This window comes from Podarcis raffonei, chromosome 8, assembly GCF_027172205.1.
Source record: "Podarcis raffonei isolate rPodRaf1 chromosome 8, rPodRaf1.pri, whole genome shotgun sequence".
Taxonomy (NCBI): Eukaryota; Metazoa; Chordata; class Lepidosauria; order Squamata; family Lacertidae; genus Podarcis; species Podarcis raffonei.
The window spans coordinates 6,639,105-6,654,306 of NC_070609.1; the positions used below are offsets into that span (position 1 = coordinate 6,639,105).

Consider the following 15,202-nt stretch of genomic DNA (forward strand, 5'->3'; position numbering starts at 1 on the left):
GGTAAAGGAGGCAAAAACTACAAGGAGCAGCAGACACTCTGTGCTTTTTCCTTCTGTTCCGATGGTGTTGGGGTGTGTGTGTGTGTGTTGTTCTTTTACATCTGGTGTGGATCAGTAAAGCCCCTTCTCTTTAATTTTTCCAAACATTCATCTCTTAGTCCCTTTCCGAGCAAAATATTTACCCAGAGTTAGCTCAACGCGTAGAGACAAAGTGTCCCAAACTTGGGCCCTTTTAATGACAAACATTACGTTTAAGAATGCAGCTAAAAGGTTTTCCCCCCCTTTTTTTTCTTTTGTTTTCTCCCCTGGACGCAAAGCTTTATTCATTCCTTGTGCAAGGGTAACTTTTCTTCCTGTCGAGGGGGAATCGAAGCTTCCTGACAATAAGGTTGCTTTTCAACACGCCCGTCACGGCGAGGGTAGGTCACGAGCAGGCCTTGCACATTTCTTCCGAAAATTGTCTGAAGTTTTGACGCCAGCCCGAGCGGGAAGATCTCTGAGGTTACTTTAGGAGCTGTTAAAAGAAAGAGGCAGCTTCAGATCCCCTTGTTCTTGTTTTTCAGAGCCTTTCCCCGCCACCCCTCCTTGTCAGATGAATGGTTCATTAGAAGCTGTCAAAAGCGACATTCCTGGTTGCTTAGCTCACCGGAGCCTGCCCAGATTGGCCGATTCGTTTGGGGGGGGGCGGTTTGGAAGTGAGACAACACAGAATACGGCCTGTTCATTCACCCAGCTGGGCTTCCTGGTGCCACCCGGCAGAGGGAGAAGGGGGCTCTTGCAGCGTGACGTGGGCCAGTTTTTTGGTTCCCAGCCCCCTTCAGGCCACCAGGGTGGGGTCTCCTCGGAGCGTGGGAATGAACGCGCCTGCAGTGGTAAAGGGGCGAGGCTGCAAGGCCCAGCCCTCCTGCCCCGGGCCAGCTCATCTTTCCTACCTCTGCTCCTGGGAATTTAAAAAAAAAAAGTTCTCTTTGATGGATGTAATTATTTTTAATTCTGCAATTTATTTGCCATCTGAAAGAGCTGGGGGCTGTTTGCAACAGTGCTTGTGCAATACTATAATAATGCATGGCGTTTATAGTGCATCTCAGGAGTTCTAAGCACTTCATGCATCCTCAAAGCGCCCTGCACGGTAGGCTATGCCAACCTACACATTGCTGGCGGGGGACCGGCGAAGACTTGCTCGAGGTTGTCTAGGAGGTTCGGGGCAGAGAAGTGACTTGAACTTTGTTCTTTTGCAAATACGTTAAGCAGAACGACGGCTGAGCTGCATGCAGCCTTCTCAGCGGACAGCATGGCCTCTGTCACATTCCCAGAAAACCAACCAAAGCAACAGAGCCCTTTGCCCTGTCTGGGTGGCAGACTTGTAGTGGTGCCCCCTCCTGGGAGGGCCGCCAGTTGTGTATGGTGGGGGGCTTGTCTTGGCCCCAGGGACTGCCCCAGTAGCACCTTGTGGGGGGGGGAGAGCATCACCACCCCTGTATTTCAAGCCAGGTATTGTCAGCCGATTTACTTAAGAATGGATAGGTTTGATCTTCTTGAGAGTCCCATGGACTGCAAGAAGATCAAACCTCTCCATTCTTAAGGAAATCAGCCCTGAGTGCTCACTGGAAGGACAGAACCTGAAGCTGAGTCTCCAATACTTTGGCCAGCTCATGAGAAGAGAAGACTCCCTGGGAAAGACCTTGATGTTGGGAAAGATGGAGGGCACAAGGAGAAGGGGACGGCAGAGGACGAGATGGTTGGACAGTGTTCTCGAAGCTACCAGCATGAGTTTGACCAACAGTGGAAGACAGAAGTGCCTGGCGTGCTCTGGTCCATGGGGTCACGAAGATTTGGACACGACAACAACAACAAATTGTCAGCCTTTTCAGATGCAAGACCCACTTCTAACTCAAACATGCTTTTGGGGACACGCTCTTAATCTCTTGTCGTAGGTTTGCCTGGTGGTAGCACTTTTGCTGCGACCCACCCCAAATCAGGCTGCCCAGCCATCCCACCACTTGAAGGCCATTAGACGGCACCTCTGCCGCTAGTGAGAGCCGGTGTGGCGTAATGGTTAGAATGTCGGACTAGGACCTGGGAGACGCGGGTTCGAATCCCCCACTCAGCCATGACTCAATCACCCAGCCTCCATCCAGGGTTGTTGCAAGGATGAAATGGGGAGGAGGAGAGCCACGTACGCCGTCTCGAGGTCCTGGAAGATAAAGGTGGCACGACATCGATGGAATAAATAAACAACAGGAGCAGCGGGTGAGCCCTTGCTGCCTTAGAATCTGTAACACCATGCCAGCAAGCAATGCCACGCCAGCCAAACCCTTGCTACAGAAAGAGCCAGCCCAACACGACTCATCCGGAGCTGCCCTTACACTGAGCCAGTCCATTGGGTCCATCTGGTTCAGCATTCCCTGCGCTGACTGGCAGCAGCTGACCAGGGTTTCCAAGCAAGGTTCTCTCCTACCTGGAGATGCCCAGGATAGGAACCTGGGACCTTCTGCATGCAAAGCAGATGCTCAGCCAGTGTGGTGTAGTGGTTAAGAGTGGTGGACTCGTAATCTGGTGAACCGGGTTCGATTCCCCGCTCCTCCACATGCAGCTGCTGGGTGACCTTGTGCCAGTCACACTTCTCTGAAGTCTCTCAGCCTCACTCACCTCACAGAGGGTTTGTTGTGGGGGAGGAAGGGAAAAGGAGATTGTTAGCTGCTTTGAGACTCCTTCGGGTAGTGATAAAGCGGGATATTAAATTCAAACTCCTCTTCTTCTTCTTTTTCTTCTGGCTCGCCCCTCTTGCTCTTCTGCCTCGTATGCATTGGGTCCGCTGCTGGCCTTGAGAAGAGCAGAGGAGCATTTCTGCCACCCAACTGCCCCTTCCAGATTCTTTCTGATGCCCATCCCTTTCCACTGCAGCTGAGCTTTCACCTGAGCCGCCTCCTCGTCTTCCTCCACTCTTGCAGAGTAGAGAGAGACCTTCTGCCAGGCTGCTGGTCTCTCCGTTGCCAGAGAGCACTTGAGTCAGTTTCCACTTCAAGTGGGATACATCTGTCAGATGGTGAGGGGGTGGGTGGCAGCGCAACATCTCCAGGAGCTCTCAAAGCCAGCATGCCCGGCTCCTTGTCTGGCTTAGCCCAGCCATATTGGCGCTCCCTCCGATAGCTTGTGTGTGGCGTTGCTGCTCAATTAATCAGCCGCTGCCTCTTGAGTTTCTGAATGAATGGGGTTAGTAACAGTTGTCAAAACAAGCTTTGCGCTGCCGGAAGCTCTCCGGCTTGCCGTTCTTTTGGTGCTCATCAGGCAGCGTCAATGCCCCCAGCCAGGATATGTGTAGGGTGGGGTGGGGGGCATGTTTGGAGCTGGGGTGTTGCAGAGGTTGCTTGATGCAGAGTGACAGGCCCTATTCATGGCTCAAAGCTCTTTGCTTCTGAGTAACAGGAATGCAATGTTGCTCGTTCCAGAAAAAGTATTAATAGTAGCAGCCGCACCTGCGGTCCATACGGGTGTGGATTTCTTTGCAATTTGAAAGGGCAAGTGGGGCTGGGGGTGGCTTTAACAGTATTGCAGCATCTTCAGGGAGGGGGAGCATTACATTGGAGGGAGATCATAGGTCTACGCAGTCATGTTTTATTGCAAAGGGTGGGGGTTTGCTTAAGGTAAGGCTTGCAAACAGCTGCAGTCGCCTGTGGCAAGCAAAAATTTACTGCAGGCCAGTTGTTCCGAAACTTGTCCCCCCCCCCCACCCCCAAAGGGGCCACTTGAAAATTGCAGAGGGTCTTGGTGGACCACTTAATGCAGTGTTTCTCAAACTTGGATCTCTGGCTGTTGTTGGACTACAACTCCCATCATCCCTAGCTAGCAGGACCAGTGGACAAGGGTGATGGAAGTTGTAGTCCAGCAACAGGTGGAGACCCAAGTTTGAGAAACACGGACTTAATGTTTTTTTCCTGCTGGTTGAAGCAATTGTAATGCACCGTTCCTAGATGCTGTATCGTTTTTTTTAAAGAAATATTTTATTGCTTGGTTTTATTTCTTTTGTGTTGTATTAAAATTTGAATTCCGTAGAATCCATATTCTCGGACTAGAGCGTTTGTCATAAGAACTTAGTCCTATTGGATCGGATCACTGGTCCAGCAGTCTTTTCCCACAAGTAGCCAATGAGATGCCTTCAGAAAGCCCAGCATCAACAACTGTGGAAAGGAAAAACCATCACTGGCAACCCATATTCACTGGGGGGGGGGTACATTGACTCTGAACAAGGAGGTTCAGTCTACTCATCTGGGGTAGTAGCTATTGCTAGACCTCTCCTCTGTGACTCATTCTAAACCCGTTTTAGTGTCATCCCAGCCGTGGCTTTTGCCACATCTCAGTCGGTGGTGATTTCCGCAGATTCTGTGGCGTGAAGAAGCCCTTCCTTTTGGCCTCTCTGAAATCTATAGCCTGTAAGTTTCCTTGGATAGAGTGTGTAAGAGAGAAACTTCTGCTTTCTTCTTGCTTGCCCCACATTGTGCATCATTTGAGACGTGCCCCTTAGTCATCTCCCACAACCCCAAACTATTGCTGGGAGTCTCCTTCCGGGAGACAGGCTTGATGGCCCCTGAGCAAGCCTGCGCATGCAATTTCGGAATCGCCCAGGGCCCCCCTGACTTGCTTCCCTTTCGCAAAGGAACCTCGGGAAGCTCACGTAGGGCCACGCCGGGCGCCACCCCCTCGCAGCTCCCTTGTTAACCGCACCGGTGCGCCATGTGCAGAACCCACCCAGCCCTACGCATGCATGTACAAGAAGCCTTGTAAATCCCATGCGCTTGTCCCCTGGTCTAAGCGAGGCTGAACAGCAAGGGGTCCGTGGTAACAAAACCTCTGGACCACGTTCCTGCGGTCAGTGAATTGATATGGGCGCAGGCATTTCCAAAGCTTCGAAGCTTTGCCTCGCGTGCATATGCACACACATGCACACCAGCCCCTCTGTGACCCAGAAATCGCTTCTCCTACCTGCCACCCTCCTCTCAGCTGCCTGGAAGCGGGATTTCCTGGAAGCCTGCTGATGCCGGCAAAGAGAGCACCTGCTCTCCAAATGATGGTCGCAGCGTTCAGAGGGTGGCGTGTGTCAGTTTGAGTGAGCCAGCGAGTCTTCCCCCTGCCACACACTATTGGCAGCATCCAGAAGAGGCGAACATTCAAAGCATATCCCGCTTTGTTCCCGATACCTTGGCACTGATATCAGTAAGAGGGGGGCAGGTTGACATACCTGGTTGGAATATGCATGATTTGTGCAGGGGTTTGAAGGAGAGAGTGCATTTGCATCAGATTTGGGGGTGGTGGATTTCTCTTGCATTTAGTGGTGAGCTGCAATTCTGTGCTGGGCCCTGGGGTAACCTGTGAAACTCAGTCCAGGACCGGTCCAGAATCCAAAGGTTCCGCTAGGAGTCAGTCCGACAGGGCCAAGGCAGGACACGAGGCAAGGACAGGTACAGGATCTCAGGCAGGACCTGGCATACAACAATGTTGCTCCCGCAACCTGGGATGGGGTCCGACAGCCTTTTATCTTTGTCAGGGTAGCGGCCGGTCCTGATCCCCCGGCGACTCACCTCCCTGTTTCGCCCAAAGGCGAGCACTCCTCCTGCGAGTATTCAGGTCTCTCCTTCTCTCAGACCTCAGTCTCTGCAGCTTGGGAGATGTCGGTGGGTTACTAGACCCAGAGGCCGCCTCAGCCTCCCCTGACCCAACTGGTAGTGGAGCAGCTGTAAGTAATGGCCCAGCTGAAGGCAACGAGGTAATCCCCGCATCTGGAGCCAGGGCAGGCTCAGGCCCCTGACTCGGCCCAGCTGGTGTTTGTTGCAGGGGAACCTGTGCAGACTGGGACTCTTCAGGATCAGGCCCCTGACTTGGTTCAGGTGTTGCCTGAGGCAAAGGATCCGGTACAGACTGAGTCTCCTCTGGTTCCGAGTCTGAGCCCGAGTCCCAGGCCATCACAAATTCCTCACTGATGCCTCCCACCATTGGAGATTCCTTTATGGCGCGTCCAAGCTGGGTTTTTAGAAAGCAGGGCCCATTAGCAAGCTAGCAAGTGCTTTGGGGTTGCTTGTCTCTGCACAGTGTCGAGGGACCGCTTTGGCTCAGCAGCTCCCCGCAGTTGATAATGCTGGTTCAGCTTCCCCTTATCCATTTGCTCCCTCTTGGTCCATAAAGTTGCACACATCTAAAGTGTGTGAGAGAGGAAGTGGGAGAGGTGGAGAAGAGGAAAAGATTCCTAATGGCAGGGATAATTTGCTTCCCGGGTTTATTACGGACTGGAATCTGTGTGACTCCAAAGGAGCATATAGTGTAGTTGTACATACAGGATTATGTGACCTTCCCATGTATCTCTCTTTTCTTTTGAAAAATAAGCTTCTAGTCCACATGGCGGCAAAGATTTGTGGGCAATACCTCCTGGAACCTGAAGAGGTGGCTCTGAGCCCGGCTTTGGCTGCGGAGGGCGGGATATAAATAATTTAATATTATTATTATTATTATTATTATTATTATTATTATTATATACTTCCCTTAGCTTTTCGGTGTCTTCTGCCTCTCCTCCCCCTCCCCCTTGTCAGAACCAGAATAAATAATTGGCCGTAGCTAAAAATGGCGGATTGGGTCGTACGAAATATTTCATCGTCCGTACTTCATACTGATTGCAGAATCCAGCTTTTCTGGGTGAACCATTTGGATTTCCTGGGTGCAAACATTTGCCTGTTTAGCGTGGGTGTTTGGAATCCATATTGTGACATCGTTTTCATGATTTTTCGACCTGGCAATATATCGCAAATCATGATGTGTGCATGCGCACAAGAATCACAATGTGGGGGAAACCGCGAAGCCAGACAATACCTCTCCATAGCTCCATCCTTAATTCAGAAATTGTGATATATCAGTATATTGTGATGTTTAGCTGGTGACATATTGTGGTGTTGAAAACCAGATATCGACCAGCCCCATTAGAATTTTCTTTCTCCTTCAAGTTTTGGTCCTTTTGCGGCTCAGTTGCTTCTTGCCGCTGCAACCAAGGGCCCACATCCAAAGCCAGATGTTATCAGTTTGCAGAAACAAGTTTCCTAACTCAAAGCTGCTCTTTTTGGGAGTGCAATAATATAGACTGTGTGCGGTGGAGGGCGGGAATCGGCTCTCCTCCTGGGGAGGCAGGCAGTCCACACCCGTCCCTTTTCTTGAGGGAGGGTCTGGTACTGTGAGGGGCATTTGACTGAAGCCCACCATGTAAGATGGGGGCAAAAATTATGTTGGCCAGACCCTGTGCACCCTTCCACTCAGGACCAGCAAGATTTTGGATTCTGTTCTAAAATGAAGTTCAACTTCCAAATGCAACTGGGATAAACTAGAAATAGAAGGAGCTCACTTGGCACTTTGTGTAACCTTTTATTTCAAAAGTTTCCAAAAGGACGGGAGCAGGAACTAGGAAAGTCAAGTTTCCTAGATCTTAAACACCTGAAGGCCAGGCCTTGGGCTGTGTTTAAAGGGGCAAAAAGTTTCCAGGCTGCTTCTGAACCTGAGGACTGGAAACCTGCAGCTTTTCAAGTGTCGCGGTAGCAACCAGGCTCCATGGCTTTAGGCCAGATTCTGTGCCTCGTGTGATGAGGATTCATGGAAGGTCAGACTGCAGCCCCGCTCAATTTTGGAACGAAGTCATAACTACCGTATTTTTTGCTCTATAAGACTCACTTTTCCCCTCCTAAAAAGTAAGGGGAAATGTGTGTGCGTCTTATGGAGCGAATGCAGGCTGCGCAGCTATCCCAGAAGCCAGAACAGCAAGAGGGATTGCTGCTTTCGCTGCGCAGCGATCCCTCTTGCTGTTCTGGCTTCTGAGATTCAGAATATTTTTTTCCTTGTTTCCCTCCTCCAAAAACTAGGTGCGTCTTGTGGTCTGGTGCGTCTTATAGAGCGAAAAATACGGTATTTGAAGTCAGAACCTGGGTGGGCGGAGGACAGAGAGCTGAACCTCCCTGTGTGTCACCCTCCTGAGCAAAAAAACCAAGTTAGCCTGTGTTTGTCTTGGATCTCATGTTGCCTTGAAGGAGCCAGAGGGGCTCCCACAGTACCAGTCTGTAGTGCTTTTGAGTCCATAAGGGTCCATAAGACATCTGAATGCAGCTCTGTTTAGGGAACCTTTTAATGTTTAATAGATTATTGTATTTTAATATTCTGTTGGAAGCCGCCCAGAGTGGCTGGGGAAGTCCAGCTAAATGGGCGGGGTATAAAATAATAATAATAATAATAATAATAATAATAATAATAATAATAATAATAATAAACGGCCTCGGTCCAGTACATCTGTAGGAGTGTCTCCTCCCCCATCGTTCTGCCCGGACACTGAGGTCCAGCTCCGAGGGCCTTCTGGCGGTTCCCTCACTGCGAGAGGCCAAGTTATAGGGAACCAGGCAGAGGGCCTTCTCGGTGGTGGCACCCGCCCTGTGGAATGCCCTCCCATCAGATGTCAAAGCGATAAACATCTACCTGACATTCAGAAGACATCTGAAGGCAGCCCCGTTCAGGGAAGTTTTTAATATGTGACATTTTAGTGTATCTTTCATCTTTGTTGGAAGCCGCTCAGAGTGGCTGGGGAAACGCAGCCAGATGGGCGGGGTACAAATAATAAATTATTATTATTATTATTATTATTATTATTATTATTATTCCAGAGCCTTACCTTTCCTCTTTTTCTCACACCCAGACTTTCACAGCATGGTGCAATTCTCACCTGCGGAAAGCCGGCACGCAGATTGAGAACATCGACGAAGATTTCCGTGATGGCCTGAAGCTCATGTTGCTGCTGGAGGTCATTTCAGGTGAGGTTCAGAAGGACCTGCAGGGGCTGTTGATTGGCACTTTTCAGGACCGCCTTTTAGCTCTGCGGCAAGTTTGAGTTTTGAACAGTCATCTTTGACCATCCTAAGACAGGCGTCAGCAAACTTTTTCAGCGGGGGGCCGGTCCACTGTCCCTCAGACCTTGTCGGGGGCCGGACTATATTTTTTTTTGGGGGGGAGAATGAACGAATTCCTATGCCCCACAAATAACCCATACACTTCAGGTTACATATGCTTCAGGTTACATACGTTTCAGGTTACAGACTCCGCTAACCCAGAAATAGTACCTCGGGTTAAGAACTTTGCTTCAGGATGAGAACAGAAATCGTGCTCTGGCGGCGCAGCGGCAGCAGGAGGCCCCATTAGCTAAAGTGGTGCTTCAGGTTAAGAACGGTTTCAGGTTAAGAACGGACCTCTGGAACGAATTAAGTACTTAACCCGAGGTACCACTGTATTTTGAAAAAAAAAAATGAACGAATTCCTATGCCCCACAAATAACCTAGAGATGCATTTTAAATAAAAGCACACATTCTACTCATGTAAAAACACCAGGCAGGCCCCACAAATAGCCCAGAGATGCATTTTAAATAAAAGGACCCATTCTAGTCATGTAAAAACATGCTGATTCCCGGACTGTCCGCGGGCCAGATTGAGAAGGCGATTGGGCCGGATCCGGCCTCTGGGCCTTAGTTTGCCTGCCCATATCCTAAGATGATGAGAGGTGATGCGTCTGCCCTGGGATCATACCAGTGGCCCCCACAGCCTGTTTGTTGTTGGCATCCGTCTGTCTCGGGAGACAAGGGACTGGCGCACCTTTGTGGGTGAAGTCAAACCGTTGGAGAATCACAGCGCCTGCTGTGGCTGTAGAGACCGATACAGGAGAGACATGTTTTGTTGCAGCTGGGGCAGAGGAAGGCATCCTGTTGTGCTGCTGCCGATGCACCAGGGTGATTCTTTTCCTCCTCTGGTCGCTGCTACAGATACACAACCTGTCCTGCCTGTCTCCAGGCACTGCGGTCGTTTGCAAGGGATTCCCACAGGGCGAGGCTGATGTTGCCAGCAGTCATGTCATGTTTGCAGACATCTTTGTAACGCACAGCTGGTCTGCCAACAGGCCTTTTGCCTGAAGGCGGCTCCCCGTAGAGCAGGCATAGGCAAACCCGGCCCTCCAGATATTTTGGGACTACAATTCCCACCATCCCTAGCTAACAGGACTAGTGGCAAGGGATGATGGGAGTTGTAGTCCCAAAAACACCCGGAGGGCCAAGTTTGCTTATGCCTGCCATAGAGCATGTCTTTGGGGAGCTTGCAATCCTTGTACAGTGGTATCTCGGGTTAAGTACTTAATTGGTTCCAGAGATCCGTTCTTAACCTGAAACTGTTCTTAACCTGAAGTACCATTTTAGCTAATGGGACCTCTTGCTGCCGCCACGCCGCCGGAGCATAATTTCTGTTCTCATCCTGAAACAAAGTTCTTAACCTGAAGCACTATTTCTGGGTTAGCGGAGTCTGTAACCTGAAGCGCATGTAACCTGAAGCGTATGTAGCCCGAGGTACCAGTGTAATTCACAAATCAGTTGCTTTTCCAGGGGCCTGGTTGGAAGAACATGGCTTTCCACTGGTGTCTGATACCACAAAGAAATGGGGAGCAGGAGATGGGGAGAACAAATAGACAAGGCATAGTGTACTCTTTCCATACCCACCCCCCAACTGTCCAGTTCTTAGCTCTGAATTAGCCATGCAAACCTTGTTAATCTGAATAATTTCACAGTTTGGGTTTAAACTGATTTTTGGGGTGGCTGAAGGCTGATGGGCCATCTGGCGCCTTGTTAACCCCGTTTTGACCCATTCTCACCAGCTCCCTCTCGACACCCCCACCCCACCCCCGTTGATTCAAGATTTTTGCCTCACTCTGGTGCTTGAATAGGCTTACACCCTGGGAAATCTGACCCAAATGTCAGCTTCTTCTCCTTTTGGAGAGACGGATGACTGCTAAAGAGAATTCAACCTGGAGTAACTTAGGAAACCCAAAGGGGAAAAAAAATCTGTTCCTCTTTGGACAAGAAAGGTGTTTGTCCTTTGTGTCTTGCTGAGCTTGCATCTGATGCTAGAAGGAAACTCACTTTTGTGCTCTTTCAATCCGATCTCCTCCTTCCACCAACCCACCCCTCTCTTCTTTCTGCTTGCCCAGGGGAGCGGTTACCGAAACCGGAGAGAGGAAAGATGAGGGTACATAAGATCAACAACGTGAACAAAGCTCTCGATTTCATCGCAAGCAAAGGAGTCAAGCTGGTTTCCATAGGAGCTGAAGGTAAGATTACGCGGGTTGGGATGCTGTTCTTTCAGGCCTCTCCCGGCGATAACGTCGTGCCCGTTTTACAAAACGCCGCAAGCTATTTATTGTGAGTTGTCTGTGATTGGAGAGCCAGTGTGGTGTAGTGGTTAAGAGTGGTGGACTCGTAATCTGGTGAACTGGGTTCGATTCCCCGCTCCTCCACCTGCAGCTGCTGGGTGACCTTGGGCCAGTCACACTTCTCTGAACTCTCTCAGCCCCACTCACCTCACAGAGTGTTTGTTGTGGGGGAGGAAGGGAAAGGAGAATGTTAGCCGCTTTGAGACTCCTTAAAAGGGAGTGAAAGGCGGGATATCAAATCCAAACTCTTCTTCTTCTTCTTCTTCTCTCGGGGCAGGGACCTCCTCCCTTGTACTTTCTAAAAACATCTTTTTTCCCCCAAATAATATTTATTATTTTCAGTAAATAAGCATAATACAAAAGAATTACTAGTAACAAAAACAAACAAAAGATAAAACAGAAAAAAAAACAGAAAAAAGGGGGGGCATACAATACAGCATAATGCCACTCACCGTATTTTTTGCTCTATAAGACGCACCAAACCACAAGACGCACCTAGTTTTTGGAGGAGGAAAACAAGAAAAAAAATATTCTGAATCCCAGAAGCCAGAACAGCAAGAGTGATCACTGCTCAGCGGAAGCAGCAATCGCTCTTGCTGTTCTGGCTTCTGGGATAGCTGCGCAGCCTGCATTCGCTCCATAAGACGCACACACATTTCCCCTTACTTTTTAGGAGGGAAAAAGTGAGTCTTCTAGAGTAAAAAATACGGTAAATTCTGTCGTTGAGAACAGTGCGGCTTGTTGCATCACTAGCCGCACCTACAAGGAAAATAATAATAATTATTATTATTATTTATACCCCGCCTACTCTGGGTGGCTTCCAACAAAATATTAAAAATACAATCAAACATCAAACATTAAAAGCTTGACTTTCACCTGTCAAATGCGCTCTGTTGATCTGTTTGGAGAGACAGTGTGGCATAAGAGAGATATTGTGCTTAGATCAAACAAAACTGAGTCCAAATCCTTATAAAGGTTGAGTGGGCCAAGTCGTGTACACACACACAACACACACAATCACAGTCTTTCCCAGCGCTTCACACGGTGGTTGTGCAGAATAAAATGCAAAGAAATAAAATGGCAAAGGCCGGGACCTGCATTTTTATGTAAACTGTGCTATTTTTACTGTTGTTAGCCTGGCTTTGGCTGGGGAGGGTATTCGTATTATTATTATTAGACAGAACAGGGGGCTAGAAACCTGCAGCCCTTCAGATGCTGTTGTATTGCAACTCCTGCCTCACCCACCCTGCGGAATCAGGGATGATGAAGGGAGTTGGAGAGTCACCGGTTCCCCAGCTCTGGGGCAGCTGGGTCTCCTGCTAAGAGATTTCCATCTGCTGGAATACAGGTGGAGGCGGACTGCAGGTTGGGAAAGGGCTGTTGCGCTTAGATCCTGCTTGCAGACTTTTCATAAGCACCTGGTTTGACCACTGTGGGAATAGGAGGCTGGACCATGTGGGCCTTCGGGGCCCGAGTCTTCTTATCTTTCGAAACGCTTTAAAATGTGCAGGCCACTTCTGTGGGGATCTCGGAAGTCGAGAGGAGCTGCTGAGTAACGTTTCCTGTGCCCTGTACCCTCCTTGCCCTTCCCCGTGACTCGCGAAACTGGAATGCATTATGCAAACGAAGAGATGCTGGACAATGTCCCAATTTATACAGATCACAGAGCCGAATTCTGTGCCCACAGTGCATTTCCTTAGTGTGTGTGTGTAACCCTAAACAGAGCAGCTTTAGTGTAATCTTCCACGGTGCATGTAAGTCTGATTGGCTGCAGCTGCAGCTCCTGAACAAGCTCTCTGGAAAGAGAGCAGTATCCTCCGATCTCCCTGCTCTCTGTGTCCGCAGATATCGTCAAGGCAATTTGAAAAGTACCGTATTTTTTGCTCCATAACACTCACTTTTTTCCTCCTAGAAAGTAAGGGGAAATGACTGTGCGTGTTATGGAGCGAATGCCTACGGATGGTGGGGGAATCTGCTGCAGTCGTGAGCAGAGGATCCATGGTTCCCCTTCCTTCCCTCCTCCGTGGCTCGCTTTGAAACAGCAAAGCGGGAGAAGAGCCGCTGAGTGGGGAGAAGAGAGGGACAGAGAGCCTGGTTACAAAGCACGGATCCACATGGATCCTCAGGATATTTGCACTGGGTCACCCCAAATTCACCATCAGATCACATAGCATGTCCATGGCTACAGCTTGCACCAAAAAAATCACGCACCCACTGTTGCCTGGGGTGCAAAAACGTGGTTACAAAGCATGGATCCACATGGATCCTTAGGATTTTTGCATTGGGCTACCCCAAACTCACCGTCAGATCACATGTCTGTGGCCACAGCATGAACCACAAAAATCATACATCCACTGTTTCGTTTAGAATATTTTTTTTCTTGTTTTCCTCCTCTAAAAACTATGTGCATGTTATGGTCGGGTGCGTGTTATAGAGCGAAAAATACGGTAGTTTGGGAGCTGGAAAGAGCAAGGCATAGACACACACACACACACACACACACACACACACACGGAGAGAGAGCCATCAGGGCAGCCATGGAGCCATTTGCCCAGGGCAAGATTCATTTTCCTGCAGCTGGTCAGCTGGGAGCACACGGCTGGCTCTTCTGAACTTAATTGTATCCAGTGATGCAACCCCCCCTCATCCAAATACTTGTCGTTATTGTTCTGAGCTTCTGTGACCGATATTCCTTTGAGCCTTGCCAGATTTATACGCTGGCAATAAATACGTTACACGCTTTGAAACAAGCAAACAAAAATCCCCCAAATTCTTTGCCGCTGGATTTTTTTTTTCTCCCACCCACCCTCAGCTCTGCAGTTCCTTCTTCCTTGCGGGCTCCCTGCCCTGGATGTGGCTTGCACTAGGAAAAAGACCTCTCCTCAAACAGTGCCGGGGTCTCTTACAGATCACAGCCAGACACAAGGTCCTAGTGGATTTTCACACACTGCGTGAGGCCCAGTCGTGATTTAGAGCAGCACACAGAAACGCCGTTTACCTTCCCGCCGGAGCGGTACCTATTTATCTACTTGCACTTTGACGTGCTTTCGAACTGCTAGGTTGGCAGGAGCAGGGACCGAGCAACGGGAGCTCACCCCGTCGCGGGGATTCGAACCGCCGACCTTCCGATCAGCAAGTCCTAGGCTCTGTGGTTTAACCCACAGCGCCACCTGCGTCACAGGCTCTTCTTACTTTTTTTAAATTAAAAACGGATGAGAGACAACAAACCTATCAGCCGCTCTTACAACTATATCAGGGATGGGGAATCTCGAGTGTGGGGTCTGAGTGCAGCCCTCGAGACCCCTCTGCCTCTGGCCCATGGGACTCTCCAGAGGCCACACCCCTCCTTGGCCACACCCCCTCTGTGCCCCTCCTTTGCACCCTGTTTGTGTAGAGCAGAGTTTCCCAAACCTGGGTCTCCAGCTGTTTTTTTGGACTACAATTCCCAACATCGCTGACCACTGGTCTTGCTAGCTAGGGATGATGGGAGTTGTAGTCCAAAAGACCCAAGTTGGGAAATACTGGTGAAGAGGATAAGACTTGTCAATGGCTGCTAGCCGGGATGGCTATTCTCTATCTGTAATGCTTCTGAACCCCAGTTGGTGGAAACAGCAAGAGGGGAAGTGGGATCTTGGGCTTGAATTCTGCTTGATGCAACAGCTACCGCCTTTCATCTTGCAACAAGTCATCTAGAGAAACTGGAGAACTATGTTTCTCTATTTATTTCTCTATTTTGTTGTTGTTGTCGTGTCCGACTCTTCGTGACCCCCTGGACCAGAGCACGCCAGGCACTCCTGTCTTCCACTGCCTCCCGCAGTTTGGTCAAACTCATGCTGGGAGCTTCGAGAACACTGTCCCACCATCTTGTCCTCTGTCGTCCCCTTCTCCTTGTGCCCTCCATCTTTCCCAACATCAGGGTCTTTTCCAGGGAGTCTTCTCTTCTCA

At 49.7% G+C, this 15,202-nt stretch overlaps 1 protein-coding gene across 6 annotated transcripts in view; it reads left to right on the forward strand.

The window, feature by feature from the left end:
- ACTN4 (actinin alpha 4) overlaps positions 1–15,202 on the forward strand; it is a 129,087-nt gene that overhangs the window by 57,547 nt on the left and 56,338 nt on the right. For all 6 annotated transcript variants that reach the window (XM_053401827.1, XM_053401831.1, XM_053401826.1 and 3 more), the window contains exons 2-3: positions 8,711–8,825; positions 11,036–11,155. In XM_053401827.1, the coding sequence (XP_053257802.1) occupies positions 8,711–8,825; positions 11,036–11,155 (235 nt within the window). The remainder of the gene's footprint in view (positions 1–8,710; positions 8,826–11,035; positions 11,156–15,202) is intronic.